This window comes from Carcharodon carcharias, chromosome 14 (genome assembly GCF_017639515.1).
Source record: "Carcharodon carcharias isolate sCarCar2 chromosome 14, sCarCar2.pri, whole genome shotgun sequence".
Lineage (NCBI taxonomy): Eukaryota > Metazoa > Chordata > Chondrichthyes > Lamniformes > Lamnidae > Carcharodon > Carcharodon carcharias.
Genome location: NC_054480.1, coordinates 124,074,295 through 124,099,400, shown reverse-complemented (window position 1 = coordinate 124,099,400; position 25,106 = coordinate 124,074,295). Strand labels below are relative to the sequence as shown.

Here is a 25,106-nt window from a genome sequence, read left to right as displayed (position 1 = left end):
GAATCCATTGCCCAATGGGCAGTTTCCCCCCTGTACTCTGGAATAATTTGTTTGATCTGTCTCTGGGTTGTAATTTTGTAAAATCTAAGTTTGGTTTTGATCGAATGTGACGAAGATCCACAGGAGATGGGTGTGTGGCTGTTCAGCTTCTCATGATCACACTAATGCATGTGAAAGGAGTTCTGAAATTGAGTCTAGGTTTCTGTCCTGGTGTAAATATGAAAGCAATATTGGCAAAAGGAAAAAAATGGGTAAAAGCTCCTTAAATAAACACTGTCTTATCTCCTTTCTACCTTTCGTGATTGCCAGAAGCAAATTGGCCAGTGTTTACCTAAACTTTTAATGTGACCGACTAACCACAAACATTTACTTACAATAGAGAAATGATATACGTCGTGAGATAGGAGGTTAACTCTTAAAGTATACCTGTCTCTGTAGTTAATTAAGTCACTGTTTGTTTATTCAGCAGGGTAAGGGTCACTCACTGTGTAACTGTACAGAATCACTGTTTATTCAGGATAAGGGTCACTCACTGTGTAACTGTACAGAATCACTGTTTATTCAGGATAAGGGTCACTCACTGTGTAACTGTACAGAATCACTGTTTATTCAGGATAAGGGTCACTCACTGTGTGACTGTATTCTGTTGTGCTCATCACTGAGGAAAGTTAATTCAGTGCAATGAACCAAGGGCAGGAGAAGTTTCCTCGGGCCAGAGGTTGGAGCGTTTGGTAATTTAGTGAAACATTCAGACAACCCAGATGGCGTTTACGGCTCCTCTCTCTGACTAATGGAGCAATTGGACAAGAGCCCACAGTTCCACAAAGCCTCATTACTTATAGACTTACCTCTGAAGGCAAGAGCACTTTTGGAGAGAGATGACTCTCTAAACAGGGGCACTGGTGCCTTCAGAGGCAGCAAGCTCTCTGGGAGCCCACACCATGTCTGGGACAGGTAAGGTGGCCAACGCTGGCTGGTGGTCTTTGCAGGCATTTCAGGACTTCCTCCCAACAATTGCCTCCACACTGCTGCCATCGATCACAGACTCATCCACTGTCATGGTGGCCTTCCCCCCTCATGCTTCAGCCATTGGTCATCCTTCACATTCTGCTCACCCCATCCTGCCTTCCCTTTGTCAACTGGAAAGCAAACAGACCTCCCTGTTACCAGATTGGATGATTCCTGATATCAGCCTTTTTATAATTAATATCAAAAACATTGAAAGTTTCTCTTCAATGCTTATGGGGAAAAAGTGGGGAATGGGACTGACTGGATTGCTCTACAGAGAGCCAGCATGGGCTCACTGGGCTGAATGGCCTCCTTCTGTGCCATAATGACTCGAATGTCTATTTGACATTTTTCTCCTGGGTTGTCCTGGTGATTAAACTTTATTTACCTGATGTTCAGGCAGCACTTTGAGCATCATTGGTCTGTGCCAGTCTCCTGCAGACTGGTAGATTGGAGCAACTGAAACGTGAACCAGCTGCACAAACACAGCAGCGAGGGAGCTGAGTCATATTACAGAGTCCCTTCTAATGGAGGGAGATGAGGTATTTTTGGATGAATATGGGAACCTCACTTTGGGAAGAATGTCAAGGCCTTGGAGAGGGTGTGGAGATTTATAGAATGGTGCCAGGGATGAAGTACTTCAGTTATGGGAGAAGCTGGGATTGTTCTCCTTAGAGCAGAGAGGTTGAGAGGAGATTTAACAGAGGTGTGCAAAATTATAAGGAGTTTTGATAGAGTAAATAAGGAGAAACTGGTTCCAGTGGCAGGAGGGTCGGTAACCAGAGGGAAGCAGATTGAAGATAATTGGTAAAAGAACCAGAGGGAGAGATAAGGAGAAAGTTTTTACACAATTAGTTGTTGTGATCTGGAACATGCTGCCTGATAGGGCGGTGGAAGCAGATTCAATAATAACTTTGGAAAAGGTATTGGATAAATACTTGGAGGGGGATAATGTGCCGGGCCATGGGGAAAGAGCAGGAGAGTGGGATTAATGGGATAGTTCTGCTAAAGAACCAGCACAGGCACAATGGGCCGAATGGACTCCTTCTACACAGTATCATTCTAGGGTTTGATGGTCGGCAGTTCAACAGAAACACTCCCAGTATTTGCTGTCTGCTGCTAGCTCTGTTTACTGTAATTAGAAACTGCCGCCCACTGTTCACCATCCCTGCAGCCATTTCCTTATTCTGTGGGAGCAAGAAACACAGAGAATCAGGCTGAGGCAGCCAGTCAGCAGGTATCTGAGCTCTGAGACTCAATTATGAGGAAGTTCAATGCTCTAGCCATGTCTGGTGGTCATTCTCAAAGCTGACGTTTGTTGTGTGATGTCACAGTAAAACTGATTTGCCGTCTGTATTTTCAGAAAACACTTGTTGAATGGAGTCTTGACACAGGGAGCACGGCACCTGCAGTCAACTGAGGTAAGTGTAAGAGTCGGAGGGACGGAGCCAAGGGTGTGCAGCGCTGTCAGCGAGGAGGTGCCGAGGGTGCACAGCGCTGTTGGAGGGGCGGTGCCAAGGGAGCGCCACGCTGTTGGAAGGGCGATGCTGAGGGAGTGCTGTGGGAGCACTGTGCTGTCAGAGGGGTGGTGCCGAGGGAGCGCCACACTGTTGGAAGGGCGATGCTGAGGGAGTGCCATGGGAGCAATGTGTTGTCGGAGGGGCGGTGCCGAGGGAGTGCATCAGTGTTGGTGGTGACATCTTTCAGATGAGACTTTAAATCGAAGCTTCAGCCAATGTGAAAAATCCCAGGGTTCCTATTCAAAGACATCAGGTTCACTGGCTGTGAAACACTTTAGGATGTTCTGAGGCAGTGAAATGCTATGTAGAAATGCAAACAAGTGGTTTGTTCCTTTTCAATTTATGTGAGCAGCCTGGATCCCTGAATCTGTTCAGACATTGGCTGAGGAAGGATTTTTCTCAGCTGTGAGACTCTCCTTGGTCAAATAGCCTGAAATGAAGAAAAGTCCTTGAGTACAGAAACTACCTGGCAGTTGGGAAGCCCACAGTCCAGTGCTGCTCTCAGGGAAGAGTGGGTGGGGAGCTTGGTTGAGAGTGGGATCGATTGCAATGTCCACAGGTTTTGACTTTCACTGGGGTACGGGTTTCACACACACTGACTCTCACTGGGGTATGGGTTTCACACACACTGATTCTCACTGGGTATGGGTTCCACACACACTGACTCTCACTGGGGTACTGGTTCCACACACACTGACTCTCACTGGGGGTACGGGTTGCGCACACACTGACTCTCACTGGGGTACGGGTTCCACACACACTGACTCTCACTGGGGTACAGTCCCACACACACTGACTCTCACTGGGGTATGGGTTCTACACACACTGACTCTCACTGGGGTACGGGTTCCACACACACTGACTCTCACTGAAGTATGGGTTCCACACTCACTGACTCTCACTGGGGTACGGGTTCCACACTCACTGACTCTCACTGGGGTACGGGTTCCACACAGACTGACTCTCACTGAGGTACGGGTTCCACACTCACTGACTCTCACTGGGGTACGGGTTCCACACAGACTAACTCTCACTGAGGTACGGGTTCCACACACACTGACTCTCACTGGGGTGTGGGTTCCACACACACTGACTCTCACTGAGGTACGGGTTCCACACACACTGACTCTCACTGGGGTACGGGTTCCACACTCACTGACTCTCACTGAGGTACGGGTTCCACACAGACTAACTCTCACTGAGGTATGGGTTCCACACACACTGACTCTCACTGGGGTGTGGGTTCCACAGACACTGACTCTCACTGGGGTACGGGTTCCACACACACTGACTCTCACTGGGGTATGGGTTCTATGGATGCTTCACCATTTTGTCTAAATTGCTGTGGACAAAGTATTGGCAGAATATTGTCACCTGGGAGGAGTAGTAGAGAGAGAGAGAGAGAGAGAGGTCTGATTAACGCGGTGTCCAACCTGAGCACCTAACCTCTCAGATTAACAAACTCAACACAGAGCTAGGCTGATTCAGTCACTCACTGTCTTTACACTCCCTTCTCTGCAGCCTCTCTTTACAGAGATTGTTCAGGTCCAAGTAACCTCACTGCTACACTGCAGATTGTCCAATCCTCGATCACCCCACACCCCTTTCTCATCAATCTATATGTATCAGTGCTCGGTTTGTCCCTCACCACCCCCTCATCAAGACAGGACAGAGAGGCACATCAGATGACAGTGGACCCTGAATCAAGGAGATTTTAGGAGGAAAACAAGTAGTTTGTTCAAAAAGCCGGATATATGGGAGAGTTTTCAAGAAAGAGAGGGAAATGGAGAGCTGCAGAGGTTTAGGGAGGGGTTTAGCTTGGGGCTCAGGCAGCTGAATGCACGGCCGCCAATGGTGCGGTGATTAAAATCAAGAGTGCTCAAGAGTCCAGAATTAGAGGAGTGCAGAGATCTCGGAGGGTTGTGGAGCTGGAGGAGGTTACAGAGATAGAGAGGAGAGAAGCCATGGGGGGATTGGAAAGCAAGGATGCAAATTTCAAAATTGAGGTCTTTCCAGGCTGGGAGCCAGTGTAGGTCAGCGAGCACAGGGGTGATGGGTGAATGGAGTTGATACAGTTTTGGATGAGCTGAAGTTTCTGGGAGGTGAGAGACCAGCCAGGAGAGCATTGGAATAGTTGAGCCTGGACCTAACAAAGACACTGGCCGAGAATTTGAGTAACATTGAGATGGAGATGGAGGGGGCCGGTGATAGGATGAGATGGGGATGGAGAGGGAGTGGGATGGGGTTGATAGGACTGAGATGGAAGGGAGGGGGAGGGGTGATACGAATGAGATTGTGGGGAGAGGGTGATCAGACTGAGAAGGGAGAGTTGGAGATAGGACTGAGTTTGGGGGAGGGGGAGGGGTGATAGGTATGAGATGGGGAGGGGGAGGCAGTGAATAGACTGAGATGGGGGAACGGGAGTGGGGGGTGATAGGACTGAGATGGGGGTGAGGGCAGTAGTGATAAGACTGAGATGGGGAGGGGGAGGCGATGATAAGACTGAAATGGGGGGAGGGGGCAGCAGTGATAGGACTGAGATAGGGGGAGGGGGCAGCAGTGATAGGACTGAGATGGGGGGAAGTGGAGGGTGGTGATAGGACTGAGATGGGTGGAGGGGATGGCGGTAATTGGACTGAGATGGGGGGAGGCGGTGATAGGACTAAAATGGGATAGAGTGGTGATTGTTGCTCTAAGGCCAGCCTTACTGACTAAGGATCACATGGTCTAAACAGCCAATCAACACTGAGTGTGGGAAGGGATGGAGTTTTCCTAGTCTGGGGGTGTGTGTTGTAGCTTTGGCAGAGGCCTGCAGCTAATCCAGCAGCTCTGTAAATAAAGTTCATTGTTCAACTAAAGAAGCCTCTTGGTTGTACATCTCTACACCTGGTGACGAGGATAAATGATCCTGGCACTGCCTCTCACCCCACAACTGTGAGTATCCCGTTTTAAAGAAAGGAAAAAATATATACTCACCAGGATGCCTCTCTTTGGGAGGATCGACCTATTTGACTCCTCCATGGAGGACTGGACTCAATACATCAAGCGCCTTGGGTTTTATTTCCAGGCCAATGAAATAGGGGAGGAGGCAAAGTGCAAAACAATTCTCTTGAGGGTCTGTGGGAGTCAAACCTATAACCTTATTCGTAGTCTCACAGTCCAAGCACGCCCAACTCCAAATCGTTCAGTGAGTTCATGGATTTCGTGAAGGGACATTTTAAACCCAAACCATCTGTCATTATGCAAAGATTCAAATTTAATACAAGGGGTGAGGGCCCCAGGCAAATCAGTCGCGACTTATATTGCTAAGTTGAAGCAATTGTCAGAGCATTGTGATTTCGGAGCAACCTTGACCAACATGCTATGGGATCGGTTAGTTTGTGGCATGTGCAATGATGGCATTCAGCATCGAATGCTGGCAGAAGTCAATATAAATTTTAAACGAGCAATGGAAATAGCCCTGGCCATGGAATGCGCTGAAGAAGATTTGCAGGAAGCTACAGAGCTTGCAAAAATGGCACCATTTACCAGTTAGGGCAGGAACCTGCAGCCAGGCGTGGCACCAAAACCGCTGAAGCAGTCGTGAAGTGGGAATCATTCCCAAACACCCAGAAATCAAAAAAATATTCTGGAGGCAATCAGACAGCGCTCCTGAAGTTGGAATGTTACTGATTTGGGAGTAACTGCACTCCTGAAACATGTGGATTTAAGGAGGCTGAGTGCTATTACTGTCGCAAAAGAGGACATTTGATGAAGCAGTGCAGAGCTAAGTCCAGACTGCCAAGTAACCAGCCAGCAAAGATGTTAGAAGTACATAATATGAAAGAGCCTGAAATTACTGATTCTGACATTCACTCTCTTTTTATTCTTAAAGCCTTCAAGGCAAACCCTATTACTGTCACACTCCGTATAAATGGGAAGCCTGTAGTTATGGAGTTGGATACAGGGGTATCAGCCACAGTGAGGGTGAGCACACATTTCAGTACCTGAGAGAAGGTACCCAATCCTTGAGCCTGGAGAGAACTTCTGCTTCTGAAGATTTACATGGGAGAAGCCATAAAAGTAAAAAGCACCGCCATGGTACCTGTGAGCCAAGGGCAGCCGTCAGTGCAGCTCCCAGTAATAATAGTGACTGGGGAAGGACCAAGCCTTCTGGGCCACGATTGGCTAAAAGAAATCAAGTTAAATTGGTCCGAGATTTTTCAAGTGCAGGCAGGAGGACTGCTAGAATTGTTAAAAGATACGACAGCATCTTTTGCAACGAATTAGGAAAAATCAAAGGCTTGCAAACCAAGATTTATGCTAAACCAGAGGCAACGCCATGATTTTTTAAGGCAAGACCGGTACCATATGCCTTAAGAGAAAACAGGTTGGAGGAACAAGGCATCATACAGACATTTCCATTATCAGAATGGGCAGCATCTATCATCCCTGTAATGAAACTGGATAAGACCATCTGCATTCGCGGCGATTATAAGCTAATAGTTAATCAGGCCGTCAAGTTGGATAAGTATCCAATTCCAAGAATTGAACACTTGTAAGCAAAGCTGGCAGGAGGTCAATGCTACACTAAGCTGGGTATGAGCCACATATACCAGCAACTCGAGTTAGATAACACATCCCGGGGGTATGTCACAATAAACACAAAGGCCTATTCGAGTATACGCACCCACCTTTTGGCGTGTTTTTGGCATGTGCAATATTTCAAAGAATGATGGAGAGTTTGCTACAGGGATTACCATAGGTCGTAGTATACCTTGACTATGTCCTCATAACAGGATTGACAGAGACCGAGCATTTAGCAAATTTAGAGGAGGTATTAAAAAGATTTCTGGAAGCAGGAGTTCATCTAAAAGAAAGAACTACACTTACCAAGCCACCAAGGTTCCTATCTGGGGCACCATGTAGACGCAGTGATGTGGATCCATATAGAATAGAAGCACAGAAAATGCTAGGAAATCTCAGCAAGTCTGACAGCATCTATGGAGAGAGAAACAGAGTTAACATTTCGAAAACAAAAACAAAAATACCTGGAAAAACTCAGCAGGTCTGACAGCATCTGTGGAGAGTTTTTCCAGGTGTTTTTCTTCTAGATTTCCAGCATCCGTGGTATTTTGCCGTTATCTTAACATTTCGAGTCCATTTGATTCTTCTTCAGAGCTAAAGAAAAGTAGAAATGTGATGAAATGTATACTGTTTAAGGAGGCTGGATCAGGTGAAGCTGGATAGAAGATCAGCAATAGGTGGAGGCTGAGGAGAGACTGACAAAGATGTCATGGACCCAAAACAAAGGGAATGTGGTGGTGGCTAACGAAGGTGCTGATAGTGGCATAAAGGTAAAGAAAGCAGAATGTGTGAATGGCAGAACAAGGGTCAGCACTCTGTGAAAGACCAACATAGAATTAGTAACAGATGGCCCTTTTGGGGTGGGGCGGGGGGAGTGGATGGTGATTGGGGAAAAGGATAGATCAAGGAATAAAAAAGGTGGATAAAACAATGAATAAAAATAAGTAAATGAAAAATTTTAAAAAGGGGTGAAGATGGAGGAGAGAAGATGGATGGTCTGAAGTTGTTGAACTCAATGTTAAGTGCGGAAGGCTATAAAGTGCCTAATCGGAAGATGAGGTGCTGTTCCTCCAGTTTGCATTGGGCCTCAGTGGAACATTGCAGCAGGCCAAGGACGGACATGTGGACATGAGAACAGAATGGTGTGTTGAAATGGCAAGAGAAAGGAAGGTCTGGGCCATGCTTGCGGACAGACCAAAGGTATGACGCAAAGCGGTCACCCAGTCTGCGTTTGGTCTCCCCGATGTAGAAGAGACCGTCTTGGGAGCAGTGAATGCAGTAGACTAAATTGAAGGAGGTGCAAGTGAAGTGCTGCTTCACCTGAAAGGAGTATTTGGGCCCTTGGGCGGTGAGGAGGGAGGAGATATGCGATTGCATAGGAAGGTGCCATGGGAAGGGGATGAGGTGTTGGGGGTGATGGAAGAGTGGATCAGAGTGTCCAGGAGTGGACCAGAGGGTCCCTACAGAATGCTGACAGGGGGTTGAAGGATGTGTTTGGTGGTGGCATCATGCTGGAGTTGGCGGAAATAGTGGAGGATGATCCTTTGAATGCACATTCAAAATGGATGAAGATTTTTGAGGCGAAATCACATACATCACATGCTACCATCGAAAAGTTATGCCAGTGCTTTTTGACTCACAGATTGCCTGAAGTCACTATATCAGACAATGGACCCATATTTACAAGTGCTGAATTTCAGAACTTCACCAGTCTAAACGGTGTTAAACACATCCAAGTTGAGCCTTACCACCCAGCATCAAACGGACTAGCCAAGAGAACCGCCCAAACTTTCAAGTCAGGACTAAAAAAATTGTCGGGTGGAACCTTGGAAACCAAAATCTCACGCTTCCTTCTTAGCTACTGCACGACTCCACATACAACAACAGGTGGTCCACCAGCAGAACTGTATATGAAGCGTTGTCTCAGAACGAGACTGAGCCTCATATTTCCAAATTTGCCAGGGAGGGTAGAGAAGAACCAAGGTAATCAGATAACAAGTCACGATTTGCATAGTAGAGCCCGGAAATTTATGGTAGATGAAGCCGTAAATGTAAGAAAGTTGGTTGCGATCCGAGTTGGATCCCAGGGATTATTGTTTGTGAGACTGGACCCCTTTCATACCAAGTAGATGTGGAAGGCCAGATTGCTCGTAAACACATGTATCACCTGAGGAGCAGGGAGATTCTTCCACAGTCAGTGTTGCCACAAAGGAATGTTATCAAACCCGTAAGCACCGAAGTACCTGATCGACCTGTTATGGACATTATTGATGTCTTAAGACAAAAGCAAAAAACTATGGATGCTGGAAATTCACAACTAAAACAAAAATACCTGGAAAAACTCAGCAGGTCTGACAGCATCTGCGGAGAGGAACACAGTTAATGTTTCGAGTCTGAATGACTCCTCATCAGAACTAAGGAAAAATAGAAAAGAGGTGAAATTTAAACTGGTTTAAGGGGGGCGGGGTGGGACAGGTAGAGCTGGATAGAGGGCCAGTGATAGGTGGAGATTGCCAAAAGATGTCATAGACAAAAGGACAAAGAGGTTTTGACGGTGATATTAGCTAAGAAATGTGCTAATGGTGACATTAAGGGTAGAAAGCAGGACGAGCAAGATACAAATAGCCCTAGTGGGGTTGGGGTGGGGGAAAGGGATCGAAATAGGCTAAAAGCTAGAGATAAAACAATGAATGGAAATACATTTAAAAATAATGGAAATAGGTGGGGAAAGAAAAATATAAATTATTGGAAAAAGGGGGATCGGAAAGGGGGTGGGGATGGAGGAGAGAGTTCATGATCCAAAGTCATTGAACTCAATTTTCAGTCCGGAAGGCTGTAAAGTGCCTAGTCGGAAGATGAGGTGGTGTTCCTCCAGTTTGCGTTGAGTTTCACTGGAACATTGCAGCAGGCCAAGGACAGACATGTGGGCATGAGAGCAGGGTAGTGTTGAAATGGTAAGCAACAAGGAGGTCTGGGTCATGCTTGCAGACAGACCGAAGGTGTTCCGCAAAGCGGTCACTAAGTCTGCGTTTGGTCTCTCCAATGTAGAGGAAACCACATTGGGAGCAAATCTTCATTGAATCAAATAGTGATGAACTGCCTGTGCCAAAAGAGGTACCCGTTATCGCAGTTCCTGTTAATGTTGATCCTGTGGAAGAGCCTCAGGCTATAGAGTTACGCCAGTCTGCCTGAAACATAAAAACTCCTCAATGATTTGATTTGTAATTACAGGACCTATGTGTATAAGTGTATAAGCTGAATTCAAGAGAAAGTGCAAGTGTGATTATTTCTAAGATTTTTGATATTGTTTTCTATTCACCTGTACAAAGTAATTTGGGTAAGGAATGTAAAACAAGGAATTAAAGGGGGAAGAGATGTGGTGGTTGTTGCTCTAAGGCCAGCCTTACTGACTCAGGGTCACATAGTCAGAACAGCCAATCAACACCGAGCATGGGGAATCTCCTAAGGGGTGGAGTTTTCCTAGTCTGGGGGTGTGCTTTGCTATTAGCCAGCAGTTCTCTAAATAAAGTTTGTTGTTCATCTAAAGAAGCCTCTCATAGCACATCTCTACAGAGGGGGAGGCGATGATAGGACTGAGATGGGGGTGGGGGAGAGGGAGGTGGTAATAGGACTGAGGTGGGGGAGGGGGAGGAGGTGATAGGATTGAGGTGGGGGAGGGGGAGGAGGTGATAGGACTGTGATGGGAGGGAGGGGAGGCGGTGAGGATAGATTATACAATCTGAAAGGCACTTGGGAGGTACAGCAGGACATTAGTCAAATTGCTGATGAGTTGTTGACATTCCAGCTGAAGGAAACGGTTAACCATTAAAATAAAATAGCCACAGAAAACAAGTGTTAGCAAATCAGTCTTCGAAAAGGAAGCAGTGATGGTTTTCTAGTGTCATTTAATGGGATTATTATGGGCTGATTACTGGAAAGCTGTTTACACTCACTGACAGGCTTTTTTTTGCTGACTCTGTATTTGAATGATACATGAAGGTGGATGTGTCAGATTCTAAGGCTTGAGTATGGATTGTGTTTTGGGAGCAGTTAACTCACCTCGATCAGTGTCAGACCTATCATGGAGGGGCAGTGCTGCATTTTATTTTAGAACAGCCCCTGTTATAAACTATGAGGTACAGTAGTCACAATGCACAAAACAAGCTCCCACAATAGCAATAAGATCATCCTGAGGGGGCAGATGTGGCCTTGGTTTAATGTCTCATCCGACAGTGCAGCACTGCGATGGGAGTGTCAGTCGGGATTATGTGTTTAAATCCTTGGAGTGTGTCTTGAACCTACGACATTCTAATTCAGAGGAGAGGGTGCTACTGAGCTGTAGCTGGCACCTTTAACTCTCAATGTACAGAGTTCACTAACCAAACCGGGTCAAGTAGATGGGAAAATATTCATTGCTGACAGATACACAGACACAGCTGTACAGACAGTTACAAATCCTGCAGCTTTACACATATTATACCCAGCTGTTGCAGAGCCATAGAGGGTGAGGAGATGGGAGGGGCAGTTTCACACACTAAAATTTCTCACTTGCCACAAAATATTTCATCCAAACTGTTCACACCATTTGTATAAATCTCCACCTCCTGCTGCTGCAGCCAAATGACAGCTGAAGCAGTGAAAATGGGCAGACTGTGGACATTTCTTGCTGAAGGTCTTTCAGTGATGGGTTGGCAGGAATTGCTTGTTCTGTACTGTACATTTCAAAGATCAGAAATGAGTGGTCTGAGGATGCAGCTGTCCAGAAGGTGGCAGATGTGAAATTCCATCTGTGAGACGAGCAACAGAAGTGAGAGAAAATGTTTCTAAAGCATTTCTTATGCTCAGTGAGAGGTGTCAGAGAGCTGGCATGGTGACTGTGTCAAGGGGTATGTTTAAGAGGGTCAAAGATGATAATGTGGTAGATCACTATTTCCTCAGGTGGAGTGGGTAGTCCAAAACAAGGGACAGAACCTTAAAATTAGAGTCAGGCTGTTCAGAGGTGATGTCAGGCAACAGGAGGAGAGGGTGGCATAGTTGTATTGTCACTGGACCAGTAATCCAGAGACCTAGGGTAATGCTCTGGGGACCCCGGGTTCAAGTCCCATCACAGCAAAATTTGAATTCAATTTAAAAAATCTGGAATTAAAAATCTAATGATGACCATGATGTCCATCTGGTTCACCAAGGCCTTTAGGGAAGGAAATCTGTTGTCTGGCTTACTCCTGGTCTACAGCAATGTGGTTGACTCTTAATTACCCTCTGAAATAGCCTAGCAAGGCACTCAGTTGTATCAAACTGCTAGAAAGTCAATAAGGAATGAAAACCAGACACACTGACCTAAGAATGGGAAATTACAATGGCAACCTTAGCCCTGTCAACCCTGCAAAGTCCTCCTTAGTAATATCTGGGGACTTGTACCAAAATTGGGAGAGCTGTCTCACAGACTAGTCAAGCAACAGCCTTACGTAGCCATATTCATGGAATCGTACCTTACAGATAATGCCCCAGACATCACCATCCCTGGATATGTTCTGTTCCTCCAACAGGACAGACCCAGCAGAGGTGGTGGCAGCACAGTGGTATACAGTCGAGTGGGAGTTGCCCTGGGAGTCCTCAAGATTGACTCTGAACCCCATGAAGTCTCATGGCATCAGGTCAAACATGGGCAAGGAAACCTCCTGCTGACTATCACGTACCGCTCCCAAGTTCTCAGCTGATGAATCAGTACGTTCAAAGCCACTTGGAAGAAGCACTGAGGGTGGCAAGACTGCAGAATGTACTCTGGCTGGGGGAGTTCAATGTCCATACATTGACATAGCTGCTAGACTGGGTCTGCGTCAAGTGGTGAGGGAACCAACAAGAGGGAAAAACATACTTGACCTCATCCTCACCCATGAGCCTGCTGCAGATGCATCTGTCCTCGATCAGTATCAGTAAGAATGAGCACTGCACAGTCATTGTGGAGTCAAGGTCCTGCCTTCACATTGAGGATACCCTCCATCATGTTGTGTGGCACTACCACTGTGTTAAATGGAATAGATTTCAAACAGATCTAGCAACTGAAGACTGAGCATCGACAAGGTGCTGTGGGTCATCAGCAGCAGCAGAATTGTACTCGAACATAATCTGTAACCTCATAGACCGGCATATCCCCCACTCTACCATTACCATCAAGCCAAGGGATCAACCCTGTTTCAATGAAGAGTGCAGGAGGGCATGCCAGCACCAGGCATACCTAAAAATGAGGTATCAACCTGGTGAAGCTACAACACAGGACTACTTGTTTGCCAAACAGCATAAGCAGCAAGTGATGGACAGAGCTAAGTGAGTCCACAACCAACGGATCAGATCTAAGCTCTCCATATCTGCCACACCCAGTCCTGAATGGTGGTGGACAATTAAACAACTCACTGGAGGAGGAGGGTCCACCTGTATCCCCATCCTCAATGATGGGGGCGCCCAGCACAACAGTGCAAAATATAAGGCTCAAGCATTTTCAACAATTTTCAGCTAGAAGTACCGAGTGGGTGATCAATCTTGGCCTCCTCTGGAGGTCCCCAGCATCATAGATGCCAGTCTTAAGCCAATTCGATTCACTCCATGTGATATCAAGAAACGGCTGAAGGCACTGGATACTTCAAAGACTTTGGGCCCTGACAATATTCCTGCAAAAAATACTGAAGACTTGTGCTCCAGAACTTGCTGCACCCTGAGCCAAGCTGTTTCAGTTCAGCTACAATACTGGCATCTATCCAACAATGTGAAAAATTGCCCAGTTATGTCCTGCATACAAAAGCAGGACAAATTCAACTCAGCCAATTACTGCCCCATCAGTCTACTCTCGATCATTAGTAAAGTGATGGAAGGGGTCATCAACAGTGCTATCAAGCGGCACTTACTTAGCAATAACCTGCTGACTGACGCTCACTTTGGGTTCCACCAGAATCACTCAGCTCCTGACCTCATTACAGCCTTGGTTCAAACATGGATAGAAGAGCTGAACTCTACAGGTGAGATGAGAGTGACTGCCCTCGACTTCAAAGCAGCATTTGACCGAGAGTGGCATCAAGGAGCCCCAGCAATGGGATTCAAGAGGAAACCTCCCCTCTGGTTGGAGTCATACTTAGCACAAAGGAAGATGGTCGTGGTTGTTGGAGGACAATCATCTCAGTTCTAGGACATCACTGCATGATTTCCTCAGGGTAGTGTCTTAGGCTTCAGCTGCCTCCTCAATGACCTTCCTTCCATCATAAGGTCAGAAGTGGAGATGTTCACTGATGATTGCACAATGTTCAGCACCATTCGTGATGACTCAGATATGAAGCAGTCCATATCCATATGCAGCAAGACCTGGACTATGTCCAGGTTTGGGCTGTCAAATGGCAAGTAACATTCGCACCACACAAGTGCCAGCCAATGACCATCTCTAACAAAAGAGAATCCAACCATTGCCCCTTGACATTCAATGGTATTACCATCACTGAATCTCCCACTATCAATGTCCTGGGGGTTACCATTGACTAGAAACCGAACTGGACTACCCATATAAATACTTTGGCTACAAGAGCAGGCCAGAGGCTAGGAATCCTGTGGTGAGTAACTCACCTCCTGACTCCCCAAAGACTGTCCACTATCTACAAGGCACAAACCAGGAGTGTGATGGAATACTCCCCACTTGCCTGGATGAGTGCAGCTCCCAAAACATTCAAAAAGCTTGACACCATCCAGGACAAAGCAGCCTGCTTGATTGGCACCCCATCCACCACCTTCAACATTCACTCCCTCCACCACCGACGCACAGTAGCAGCAGCGTGTACCATTTACAAGATGCACTGCAGAAACTCACCAAGGGTCCTTCGACAGCACCTTCCAAACTCATGACCGCTACCATCTAGAAGGACAAGGACAGCAGACTCATAGGAACACCACCACCAGGAAGTTCCCCTCCAAGTCACTCATCATCCTGACTTGGAAATATGTTGCCACTCCTTATCTGTCGCTTGGTCAAAATCCTGGAACTCTCTCCCTAACAGCACTGTGGGTGATCCTATACTACACGGACTGCAGCGGTTCAAGAAGGCAGCTCACCACCACCTTCTCAAGGGCATTTAGGGATGGGCAATAAATGCTGGCTTAGCCAGTGATGCCCACATCCAATGAATGAATAAAAAAAATACAAAGGATAGTGGAAACCTGGAACTTTCTCCCCAAATACACTGTTAAGATTGGAGGTCAGGTGAATATGTCAAGACTGAATTTGATAGATTATGTTGGGTAAGAATCATAGAATGGTTACAGCACAGGAGGGAGGCCATTCAGCCCATCACATCTGTGCTGACTCTGTAAGAGTAACTCACCCAAAATCCCTTCCCCCATTTTCTCCCTGTAGCCCTGTACATTCTTCCTTTTCAGATAATAATCCAATTCCCCCTTAAATGCCTTGATTGAATCTGCCACCACCACACTCTCAGGCAATGCATTCCAGACCACAACCACTCGTTGTGTGAACAAGTTCTTCCTCATGTCACCATTGCTTCTTTTGCCAATTACCGTAAATCTGTCCCCTCTTGTTCTCAGTCCTTCTACCAATGGGAACAGTTTTGCTCTATCTACTTTGTGCAGACCCCTCATGATTTTGACTACCTCTATCAAATCTCCTCTCAATCTTCTAACATAAGAATATAAGAAATAGGAGCAGGAGTAGATGACACAGCCTGTCGAGCCTGCTCCAGCATTCAATATGATCATGGCCGATCTTGGGCTTTGACTTCATTTTCCCGCCCACTCCCCATATCCCTTAATTTCCTGAGAGACCAAAAATCTGTCTATCCCAGCCTTAAATATATTCAATGATGGAGCATCCACATCCTCTGGAGTAGAGAATTTCAAAGATTCACAACTCATTGAGTAAAGAAGCTTCTCCTCATCTCAGTCTAAATGACAGTCTAAATGATCAGCTCCTTATCCCGAGACTGTGCACCTGTGTTTTAGATTTCCCAACCAGCAGAAACAATCTCTCAGTGTCTACCCAATCAAAGCCCTTCAGAATTTTGTATGTTTCAATGAGATCGCCTCTCATTCTTCTAACCTCGGGAGAATATAAACCCAATTTACTCAGCCTCTCATCGTAGGACAACCCCCTCATCTGAGGGACAAATCTAGTCAACCTTCGCTATACCGCCTCCATTGCAAGTCTATCCTTTCTTAAATGCAGAGAAAAAAACTGCACACAGTATTCTAGATGTGGTCTCACCAAAACCCTGTACAAGTAGAGCAGGATTTCTTTATTCCTGTACTCTAATCCCCTTGCAATAAAGACCAACATGCCATTTGCCTTCCTAATTGATTGCTGCACCTGCATGCTAACTTGCTGTGTTCCTTGTACGAGCACACACAAAATCGCTTTGAACTTCAACACTTACAAGTTTCTCACCTTTCAAAAAATATTCTGCTTTTCTATTCTTACAGCCAAAGTGAATAACCTCACACTTCCCCACATTATACTCCTTCTGCCAACTTGTTGCCCACTCACTTACCTGTCTCTTTGTAGCCTCCCTGTGTCCTCCTCACAGCTTACCTTCACCTAGCTTGGTATCATCAGCAAACTTACATTACTCTCTATCTCTTCATCTAAGTCATTAATATAGATTGTACATAACTGAGGCCCCAGCACTGATCCCTGTGATACTCCACTATTCACTGCTTGCCAACTTGAAAAAACCCCATTTATGCCACTCCTTGTTTTCAATCCGTTAACTAATCCCCTATCCATAATAATATATTACCCCCAACGCCATGAGCCCTTATCTTGTGTGGCACCATACTGAAGGCCTTTTGGAAATCCAAAGGTATACTACATCTACTGGTTCCCCTTTATCTACCTTACTAGTTACATTCACAAAATAATAAATTTGTCAAACAGGATTGCCCACTAGGAAAACCATGTTGACTTATTCTAATCATACTCTGCTTTTCTAAGTGCATCGTTAATACTTCCATAATAATAGATTCCAGCATTTTCCCAACAACTGAAGTTAGAATAACTGGCCTCTAGTTCACTGTTTATCTCTCCCTCCTTTCTTGAAAAGTGGTGTAACATTTGCCAACTTCCAATCGAGTGGGACCTTCCTGAATCTAAGAAATTTTGTAAAATCATAGCTAGCACATCCACTATCTCTGCAGCTATCTCTTTTAGAACCCTAGAGTGTAGGTCATCAGGTTCCAGGGGTTTGTTGGATTTTTGAGTTTCTCCAATACTTTATCTCTGCTGATATTAATTTCCCTAATTTCCTCATTCATGTTAGCCCCTAGGTTATTGTCAGTTTCTGGTATGAAACTTGTGTCTTCTACTGTGAAGACAGACATAAAATATTTGTTCAATGCCTCTGCCACTTCCTCATTCCGTAGAGTGGTAGAGGTCTACAGCACAGAAAAATGCCCTTTGGCCCTTTGATTCTCCGCCGGTCAAATAAGTACCTAACTATTCTAATCCCATTTTCCAGCACTAGGCCTATAGCCTTGTATGCCATGGCATCGCAAGTGCACATCCAAATATTCTTAATACTTCCCCATGATAATTTCTCCTGTCTCTGTTTCTAAGGGACCAACATTCACTTTAACTACTCTCTTCCTCATCTTCTAGACCATTCTTACCAATTTAATTGTTCCAGTCTATATGAAAATTATTATATTGTCTTTGTTACAACTTCCTATAATTTCTTGTATAATGCTGTGCTCAACGGTATAACTTCTGTTAGGGGGCCTATAAACTACTCCCACCAATGTTTTCTGACTCTTGCTATTCCTAATTTCTACTCATACTGATTCTACTTCATGATCTTCAGAGGCCAGATCCTTTATCACTAATGTCCTTATGTCATCCTTTACTATTAGGGCTACCCCACCTTCTTTGCCATTTTGTCTGTCTTTCTGAAATATTATGTACCCTAGAATATTTACTTCCCAACCTCGATCACCATGTAACCATGTGTGTGTCCTGGTGATTAATCTGAACCATTTACCTCTATTTGTGCCACTAATTTATCTATCTTATTGCAGATGTTTCATGCATTAGATAAAGTACCTTTAATTTATTTTTTTTACTTCTAATCCCTGCAATAACCTTATTTGTTGATGTACATTTTTGTTAAACTCTCTGTCGCTTCCTATCCCACTCTGCTTGTCTTCACACACATCACTATACTGTTCCAAAACCTTGAACTTTCTCTTCAGATTTGTAAGTCTCCCTTCACCTGAACCCCCCATCCCCTGCCATTCTGTTAGTTTGGTAGTGCCTTCTCCAATTGGAAAACAGCCTCAGCTTCTCCAATCTATCTACATAACTGAAGTTCCTCATCCCTGGAATCATTCTCATGAATCTTTCCTGCACTCTCTCTAATGTCCTCACATCTTTTCTAAAGTGTGGTGCCCAGAACAGGTCGCAACACTCCAGTTGAGGTCGAATCAGTGTTGTATACAGGTTTAATATACTTCCTTGCTTTTGTACTCTTACGCCCCTATTGATAAAATGCAGAATACTGTATGCTTTATTCACCACACTCTCTGTCCTGTCACCTTTAATGATTTATGCAGGTTCCACTGCTCTTGCACTCCCTTTAGAATTTTATCTTTTATTTTATATTGTCTTTCTGCATTCTTCCTATTAAAATTAATCACTTCACACTTCGCATTTGGTGGTGCCAGGGGACTGGAGAATTGCACACTTGTTCAAAAAATGTTGTAAGGATAAGCCCAGCAATTACAGATCAGTTTAACTTCAGTGGTGGGCAAGATTCTAGAAACAATAATTTGGGATAGAATTGGTAGTCACATGGCAAAATATGGGTTGATAAGGAAGACCCTTTCTAAAGGGGAAATTGTGTTTAACTAACTTGCAGGAGCTTTTTGAAGAGGTAACAGAAAAGGTTGATGAGGGTAATGCTATTGATGTGGTGTACATAGACTTTCAAAAGGCATTTGACACAGTGCCACACAACAGACTTGTGAGAAAAGTTATTGCTCATGGATAAAAGGGACAGTAGCAATGTGGATACTAAATTGGCTGAAAAGTAGGAAGCAGAGAGTAATGGTCAGTGGATATCTTTCAGGCTGGAGGAAGGTTTGTAGTGGAGTTCCCCAGGGGTCAATATTGGGACCTTTGCTTTTCCTGATATATATTAATGACCTTGATGGGCAGGGGACAATTTCAAAGTTTGTGGATGATACAAAGCTTGGGAGTGTTGTGAACTTCAAGGAGGATGGTATGGAACTTCAAAAGGACATAGACAAGTTGGTGAAGTGGGCAGATAGATGGCAGATGAAGTTCAATGTGGAGAAATGTGAGGTAATGCATTTTGGTGGGAAGAACATAAAATAAGGGGTAAAATTTTGAAGAGGGTGCAGGAGCAGAAAGAATTGGGTGTATATGTGCATAGATTATTGAAGGTGGCAGGACAGGTGGAAAGAGCAGTTAATAAAGCATATAGTATCCTGGGCTTTATTAACAGGGGCATAGAGTATAAGAGCAGGGAGGTTATGTTGAATTTATATAAGACACATGTTAGACCTCAGCTGGAGTTTTGTGTACAATTCTGGGCGCCATATAGTAGGAAGAATATGAACACACTGGAGAGAGTGCAGAAGAGGTTTACAAGAATGGTCCCAGGGATGAGAAACTTCAGCTATGAGGATGGATTGGAGAGGTTGGGACTGTTCTCCTTGGAGAGAAGAAGGCTAAGAGGAGATTTGATAGAGATGTTCAAAATCACGAGGGGGCTGGACAGAGTAGATAGGGAGAAGCTGTTCCCACTCGTCAAAGGATCAAGAATGAGAAGGCACAGATTTAAAATGATTTGCAAAAGAAGCAGATGTGACGTGAGAAAAAACTTTTTCACACAGTGAGTGGTTCAGGTTTGGAATGCACTGTCTGGAAGTGTGGTGGAGGCAGGTTCAATCAAGGCATTTGATGATTATTAGAATAGAAACAATGTGCAGGGGTACGGGGAAAAGGCAGGGCAACGGCACTGGGTCATAATGCTCATTTAGAGAGCTGGTGCAGACACGATGGGCTGAATGGCCTCCTGCGCTGTTAAAATTCTGTGATTTTGTAAATTTCAACTGCCACTTGTCCACCATTCCACCAACTTGTCTATGTCCCTTTTGAAGTCCATCACTCTCCCGACGGTTCAGGTTTATGCAACTAGCGCAGGTAAATGGGGTTAAGCTACAGGTCAGCCATAATCTAATTGGTGGAACAGGGTGGAGGGGCTGAATAGTCTCCTCCTGTATCTGTATTCTTAGTTCCAATGGTTTGGCGGGGGGGGGGTGTCTCTGATTTTCAGATCTGATGTATCAAAGAGAGCAAATAAAAATCAGAGAGAAATTATGACAGTGTGCCCAAAGGAAGGATCAGCTCCAGTACAGCTGTAGCTGTCTCTCTATGCATTCTGCCTCTCCCCTGAGCTCGGACCCTTTCTCTTGCCTGTCTGTTGGTTAATGGATGATTAATTCCCCAAATGACATCAGCGGCTGAGCTGGGGAGTGTGGAGAATCAATCCCAGTCTTGAGACAGTTCAGGCAGGAGAGCTCCGCTGATGAAGCCGAAATATGACCGATTCAGGAGCGAGTCGGTGACCTCAGCTAGGGGCTTACTGCACAGTCTGACCATGAACAGCCAGCTCGGTGCCGCTCCCGTGGCCGAAGAGCCGGAGGATTCCACTACCTTCTGCACTCTCATCCCGAAAATCCCGCATTGGAAATTCTCGCCCTCCTCCTCCGGCTTCCTGAGCGGCCGGAGTCCAGCCAAGGAGCTCCCTCCCCCCCGCGCTGCCCCCCCGGCCCCCGGGCTGACCACCGTCCTGGGATCCTGTGACTCGCTGTGCCCTCCTCCCTGCGCTTTACAGGCCATGGCCAGGCTGCCCGGCAGGAAGGTCCGAGTGGAAGGCGTCAGACTGGGCGGAGAGGAGTGGAATCGCAAAGGCAGCTTCATCAACAAGCCCTCGGAGGGCTGGCTGCACCCGGACAGCAAGATCCTGGGCTCGGGAGTCTCCTACATCGTCCGAGTGAGTAACAGGGGTGGGGTGGGGTGGGGTGGGGTAAAACTGATCCCCCCCTGGGGGTGCTGAGACTCAGTACCCAGACAGCTGCTGGTACAAAGGGTGGGTCCACAGCATCCTGTGTTCAGTTGGTATGTGGCCTCCCATTCCGTCCATTCAGCCGCACACACAAGCTGTGCTGAATTGGAGATTGGGTTCAGCAGAATTCCACCCCCCTCCCCGGGCCCGGTCATTCTTCAGAAAAGGGGCTTTAGAGGAAAGTTTTAAAACAAGTTGTATTGTTGGGCAGTCAGTCATTCTGAGGATGTGTCAGGCATTGTTGTATGATTATGAGACAGAAACCAGGAAATTATAGACCTGTTAGTCTAACATCTGTTGTGGGAATATTTTTGGAATCCATAAGGATAGATTGACTGAGCACTGAGAGAAATTTGAGTTGATTAGAGAGAGCCAACATGGATTTGTAATGGGTAGTTTATGCCTAACCAGCCTGATTAAATTTTTTGAGGAAGTAATTAAAGTAGTGGGCAGGGGAATGTCGATGAATATAGTTTATAAGGATTTCCAGAAGACGTTCTGTTATAGGATAATTACAGCACAGAAAAAGGCCATTCAGCCCCTCACATGACAGGGTAGATGCTGAGAGAATGTTTCCTCTCATGGGGAATGGGGGGTGGGGGGGCAGAGTTTCAGAATAAGGGGTCCCCCATTTAAGACAGAGGTGAAGAGGAATTTTTCTCTGAGGGTCATTAGTCTGTGGAATTCTCTTCCCCAGAGAGCAGAGGAGGCTGGCTCATTGAATATATTCCAGGCTGAATTATTCAGATTTTTGATTGACAGGGAAGTCGAAGGTTATGGGGGACAGGCAGGAAAGTGGAGTTAAGGTCACAATCAGATCAGCCATGATCTTATTGAATGTTGGAGCAGACTCAAGGGGCTGAATGGCCTACTCCTGCTCCTACTTCATATGTTCTTATGTTCATTTCAGCTCCTGAAGAACACCTCAGCTAGTCCTACTCCCCAACCTTTCCCCCCCATCCCTGAATATTTTTTTCTATTCAGATAATTATCCAATTTCCTTTGGAAACCTGTGATTGAATGTGACTCCACCACACACTTAGTTCCAGATCCTGACCACTTGATGCGTAAAAAAGATTTTCCTCATGTTGCCTTTGGCTTGTTAGCTGATCACCTTAAATCAGTGTTCTCTGGTTCTTAATCCTTGCGTCAATGGGAACAGTTTCTCTCTATCTACTGTTTAGACCCCTCATGATTTTGAACACTTCTATCAAATCTCCTCAAAGTTCTCTGAGGAAATTAACTCCAGTTTCTCTAATCTATCCATCTAACTGAAGTTTCTCATCCCTGGAACCATTCTTGTGAATTCTTTCTGTACCCTCTCTAATGCTTTCACATCCTTTCTAAAGCATGATGCCCAGAATTGGACACAATTCTCCAATTGAGGCCAAACCAGTGTTTATAATCTCCTTGCTTCTGTACTCTATATCCCTCTGTTTATTAAGCCCTGGATCCCATACACTCTAACTGCTTTCTCAACCTGTCCTGCCACTTTCAATGATTTGTGCACATATACCCCCTGGTCCCTCTGCTCCTGCACCCCCTTTAGAATTGTATTCTTCACTTTATGTTGTCCCTCTGCATTCTTCTGACCAAAATGAGTCACTTCACAAGTCTCTGTATTAAATTTTACATGCCACATGTCCTTCCAATCCACGAGCCTTCTATGTCCTCTTGAAGCCTATTGTATTATCCACACATTTTGAAATAGCGCTATGCACACCCAAGCCTGGGTTATTGATATAGATCAAGAAATGCAGTGGACCTAATACTGATCCCTGGGAAATACCACTGTATACCTTCTTCCAGTCTGAAAGACAACAGTTTAGCACTACCCTCTCTCTCCTGTCATTCAGCCAACTTCATATCCATGCTGCTATTGATCCTTTTATTCCATGGGCTTTAACTTTACTGAGAAGCTGTTGTGTGGCACTTATGAAATTATTATTAAATAATTATTAAATTATTATCAAATACTTTTTGAAAGCCCATCTACACCACATCAACTCCATTATCCTGATCAAAAAGCTCAATCAAATTAGTTAAACATGATTTTCTTTCAACAAATCTGCACTGGCTTTCCTTAATCAATGTACTTTTGTCCAGGTTACTTAATTTTGTCCTGAATTATAACTTTTTAAAGCTTCCCCACCATTGATGTTAAACTGACTGGCCTGTAGTTGATGGGCTTATCCTTACTCCCTTTTCTGAATAAGGTTTCCCCAGACCTCTGGCACCATCCCTTATCTCAAGAAGATTTGAAGGTTATGGCCAGTGCCTCTGCAATTTCCATCCTTACTTTCTTCAGCATCCTTGGATACATCCCATCTGGTCTTGGTGTCTTTTCAACTTTTAAGTATATCTAACATTTCTTATACCTCCTCAATATCAATTTTTGGACTACCCAGTATCTCAACTACCTCCTCTTTCACTACGACTTGGTAAAGACATTTTATTCATTTAGTGCCCTATGATGCCCCCTGCCTCTGTGTGTAAATCCACTTTTTGGTCCTTACTTGGGCCCCCTTCCCCTTTTATCACCTTTATACTATTTAAATGCCTCTAGAAGCTTTTTGGATTTTCTTCTATGTTAGCTGCCAGTCTCTTCTCATACTTTCTCTTTGCTTCTCTTATTTACTTTTTAAATTTCCCTCTTAACTTCCTATATTTAGCCTGGTTCTCATTTGTATTGTCAGGTATGACAGACCTGACATCTGTCATGCGTACACCTTTTTCTGCTTTGTCTTACTCTCTCTTTTGTTGTCCAGGGAGCTCTGGCTTTGTTTGTTATACCTTTCACACTCATGATAAGGTTCCACGTAAGAGAATATTAGCTCAAATTAAACCTCATGGAATTGAAGACAAATTATTGACCTGGTCAAAAGATTGGTTAGATAGTAGAAGACAGAATAGGGATCATGGGTATGTACTCGAGTTGAAAAGAGGTGATGAGTGATGTCCCACGTGGACCAGTGTTGAGGCTTCAACAATTCACCATATAGATTAATAACTTAAATAACACAGTAGAGAGCCATATAACCAGCTTTACCAATTCCACAAAGATTGGTGGAATAGTGAGTAGTGTAGACGGGAGTATAAAATTACAAAGAAACATTGATAAAATGAGTGAGTAAAACTGTGCCACAAGGAATCAACACAGGAAAGTGTGAGATCATCCATGTGGAGCCAAAAAAGGGATTGATCCCAGTATTATTTCAATAGTGTAAAGATAGAAACAGTGGAGGTTCCCAGAGATTTAGGAACCTCTGTATACAGATCATTAAAATGTAATAGGCACTAAAAATAATCAGAAAGGCTATTGGAACGTCAGCCTTTATAAGTAAAAAGCGGGAATATAAAGGGGAGTATGATCTACAGTTATACAAAGTTAGACCACATCTGGAGTAACAAAACCTTAAATCTGTATTCCCTGGCTCTTGTACAATCAGTTAATGAAAAGAGATTTTTTTTTGTCTGCCTTATCCAAGCCTTTCATCATCTTGTGCACCTCTGTCAAATCTCCCTCAATCTCCTTTGCTCCAAGTAAAACAACCCCAGCCTTTCCGACCTAACCCTGTAACTAAAATGCCCCACCATCCCTGGAACCATTCTGGTAAATCTCCTCCGCATCCTCTGAAGGAGCCTCATATCTTTTTGAAAATGTGGTGACTGGAGCTAGACACTAATACTTTAGTTATGGCCTAACCCAGATCTTTAAACAGTTTCAGAATAATTTTCCCTGCTTTTGTACCCAACACCCCTTTATATGAAGCCATACAGCTTTGCTAATTTCTCTCTTAATTGTCCTGCCACCTTCTGTAATCTGTGCCCATGAACCCCCAGGTTTCTCTGTCCCGATACACTCTTTAGAATTGTGCCA

The 25,106-nt window shown here is 44.9% G+C and overlaps 1 protein-coding gene across 2 annotated transcripts in view; it reads left to right on the top strand.

Moving 5' to 3' along the window:
* Positions 1-25,106, top strand: part of LOC121286697 (SHC-transforming protein 2-like) — an 85,434-nt gene that overhangs the window by 6,000 nt on the left and 54,328 nt on the right. Inside the window, exons 1-3 of one of the 2 annotated variants that reach the window (XM_041203676.1) lie at positions 2,231-2,245; positions 2,372-2,429; positions 20,996-21,154. In XM_041203676.1, coding sequence (XP_041059610.1) covers positions 20,999-21,154 — 156 coding nt within the window. In that variant the 5' untranslated portion in view covers positions 2,231-2,245; positions 2,372-2,429; positions 20,996-20,998. Of the gene's footprint in view, positions 1-2,230; positions 2,246-2,371; positions 2,430-20,995; positions 21,155-25,106 lie in introns of those variants that run through there. The other variant, XM_041203675.1, reaches the window with a different exon arrangement.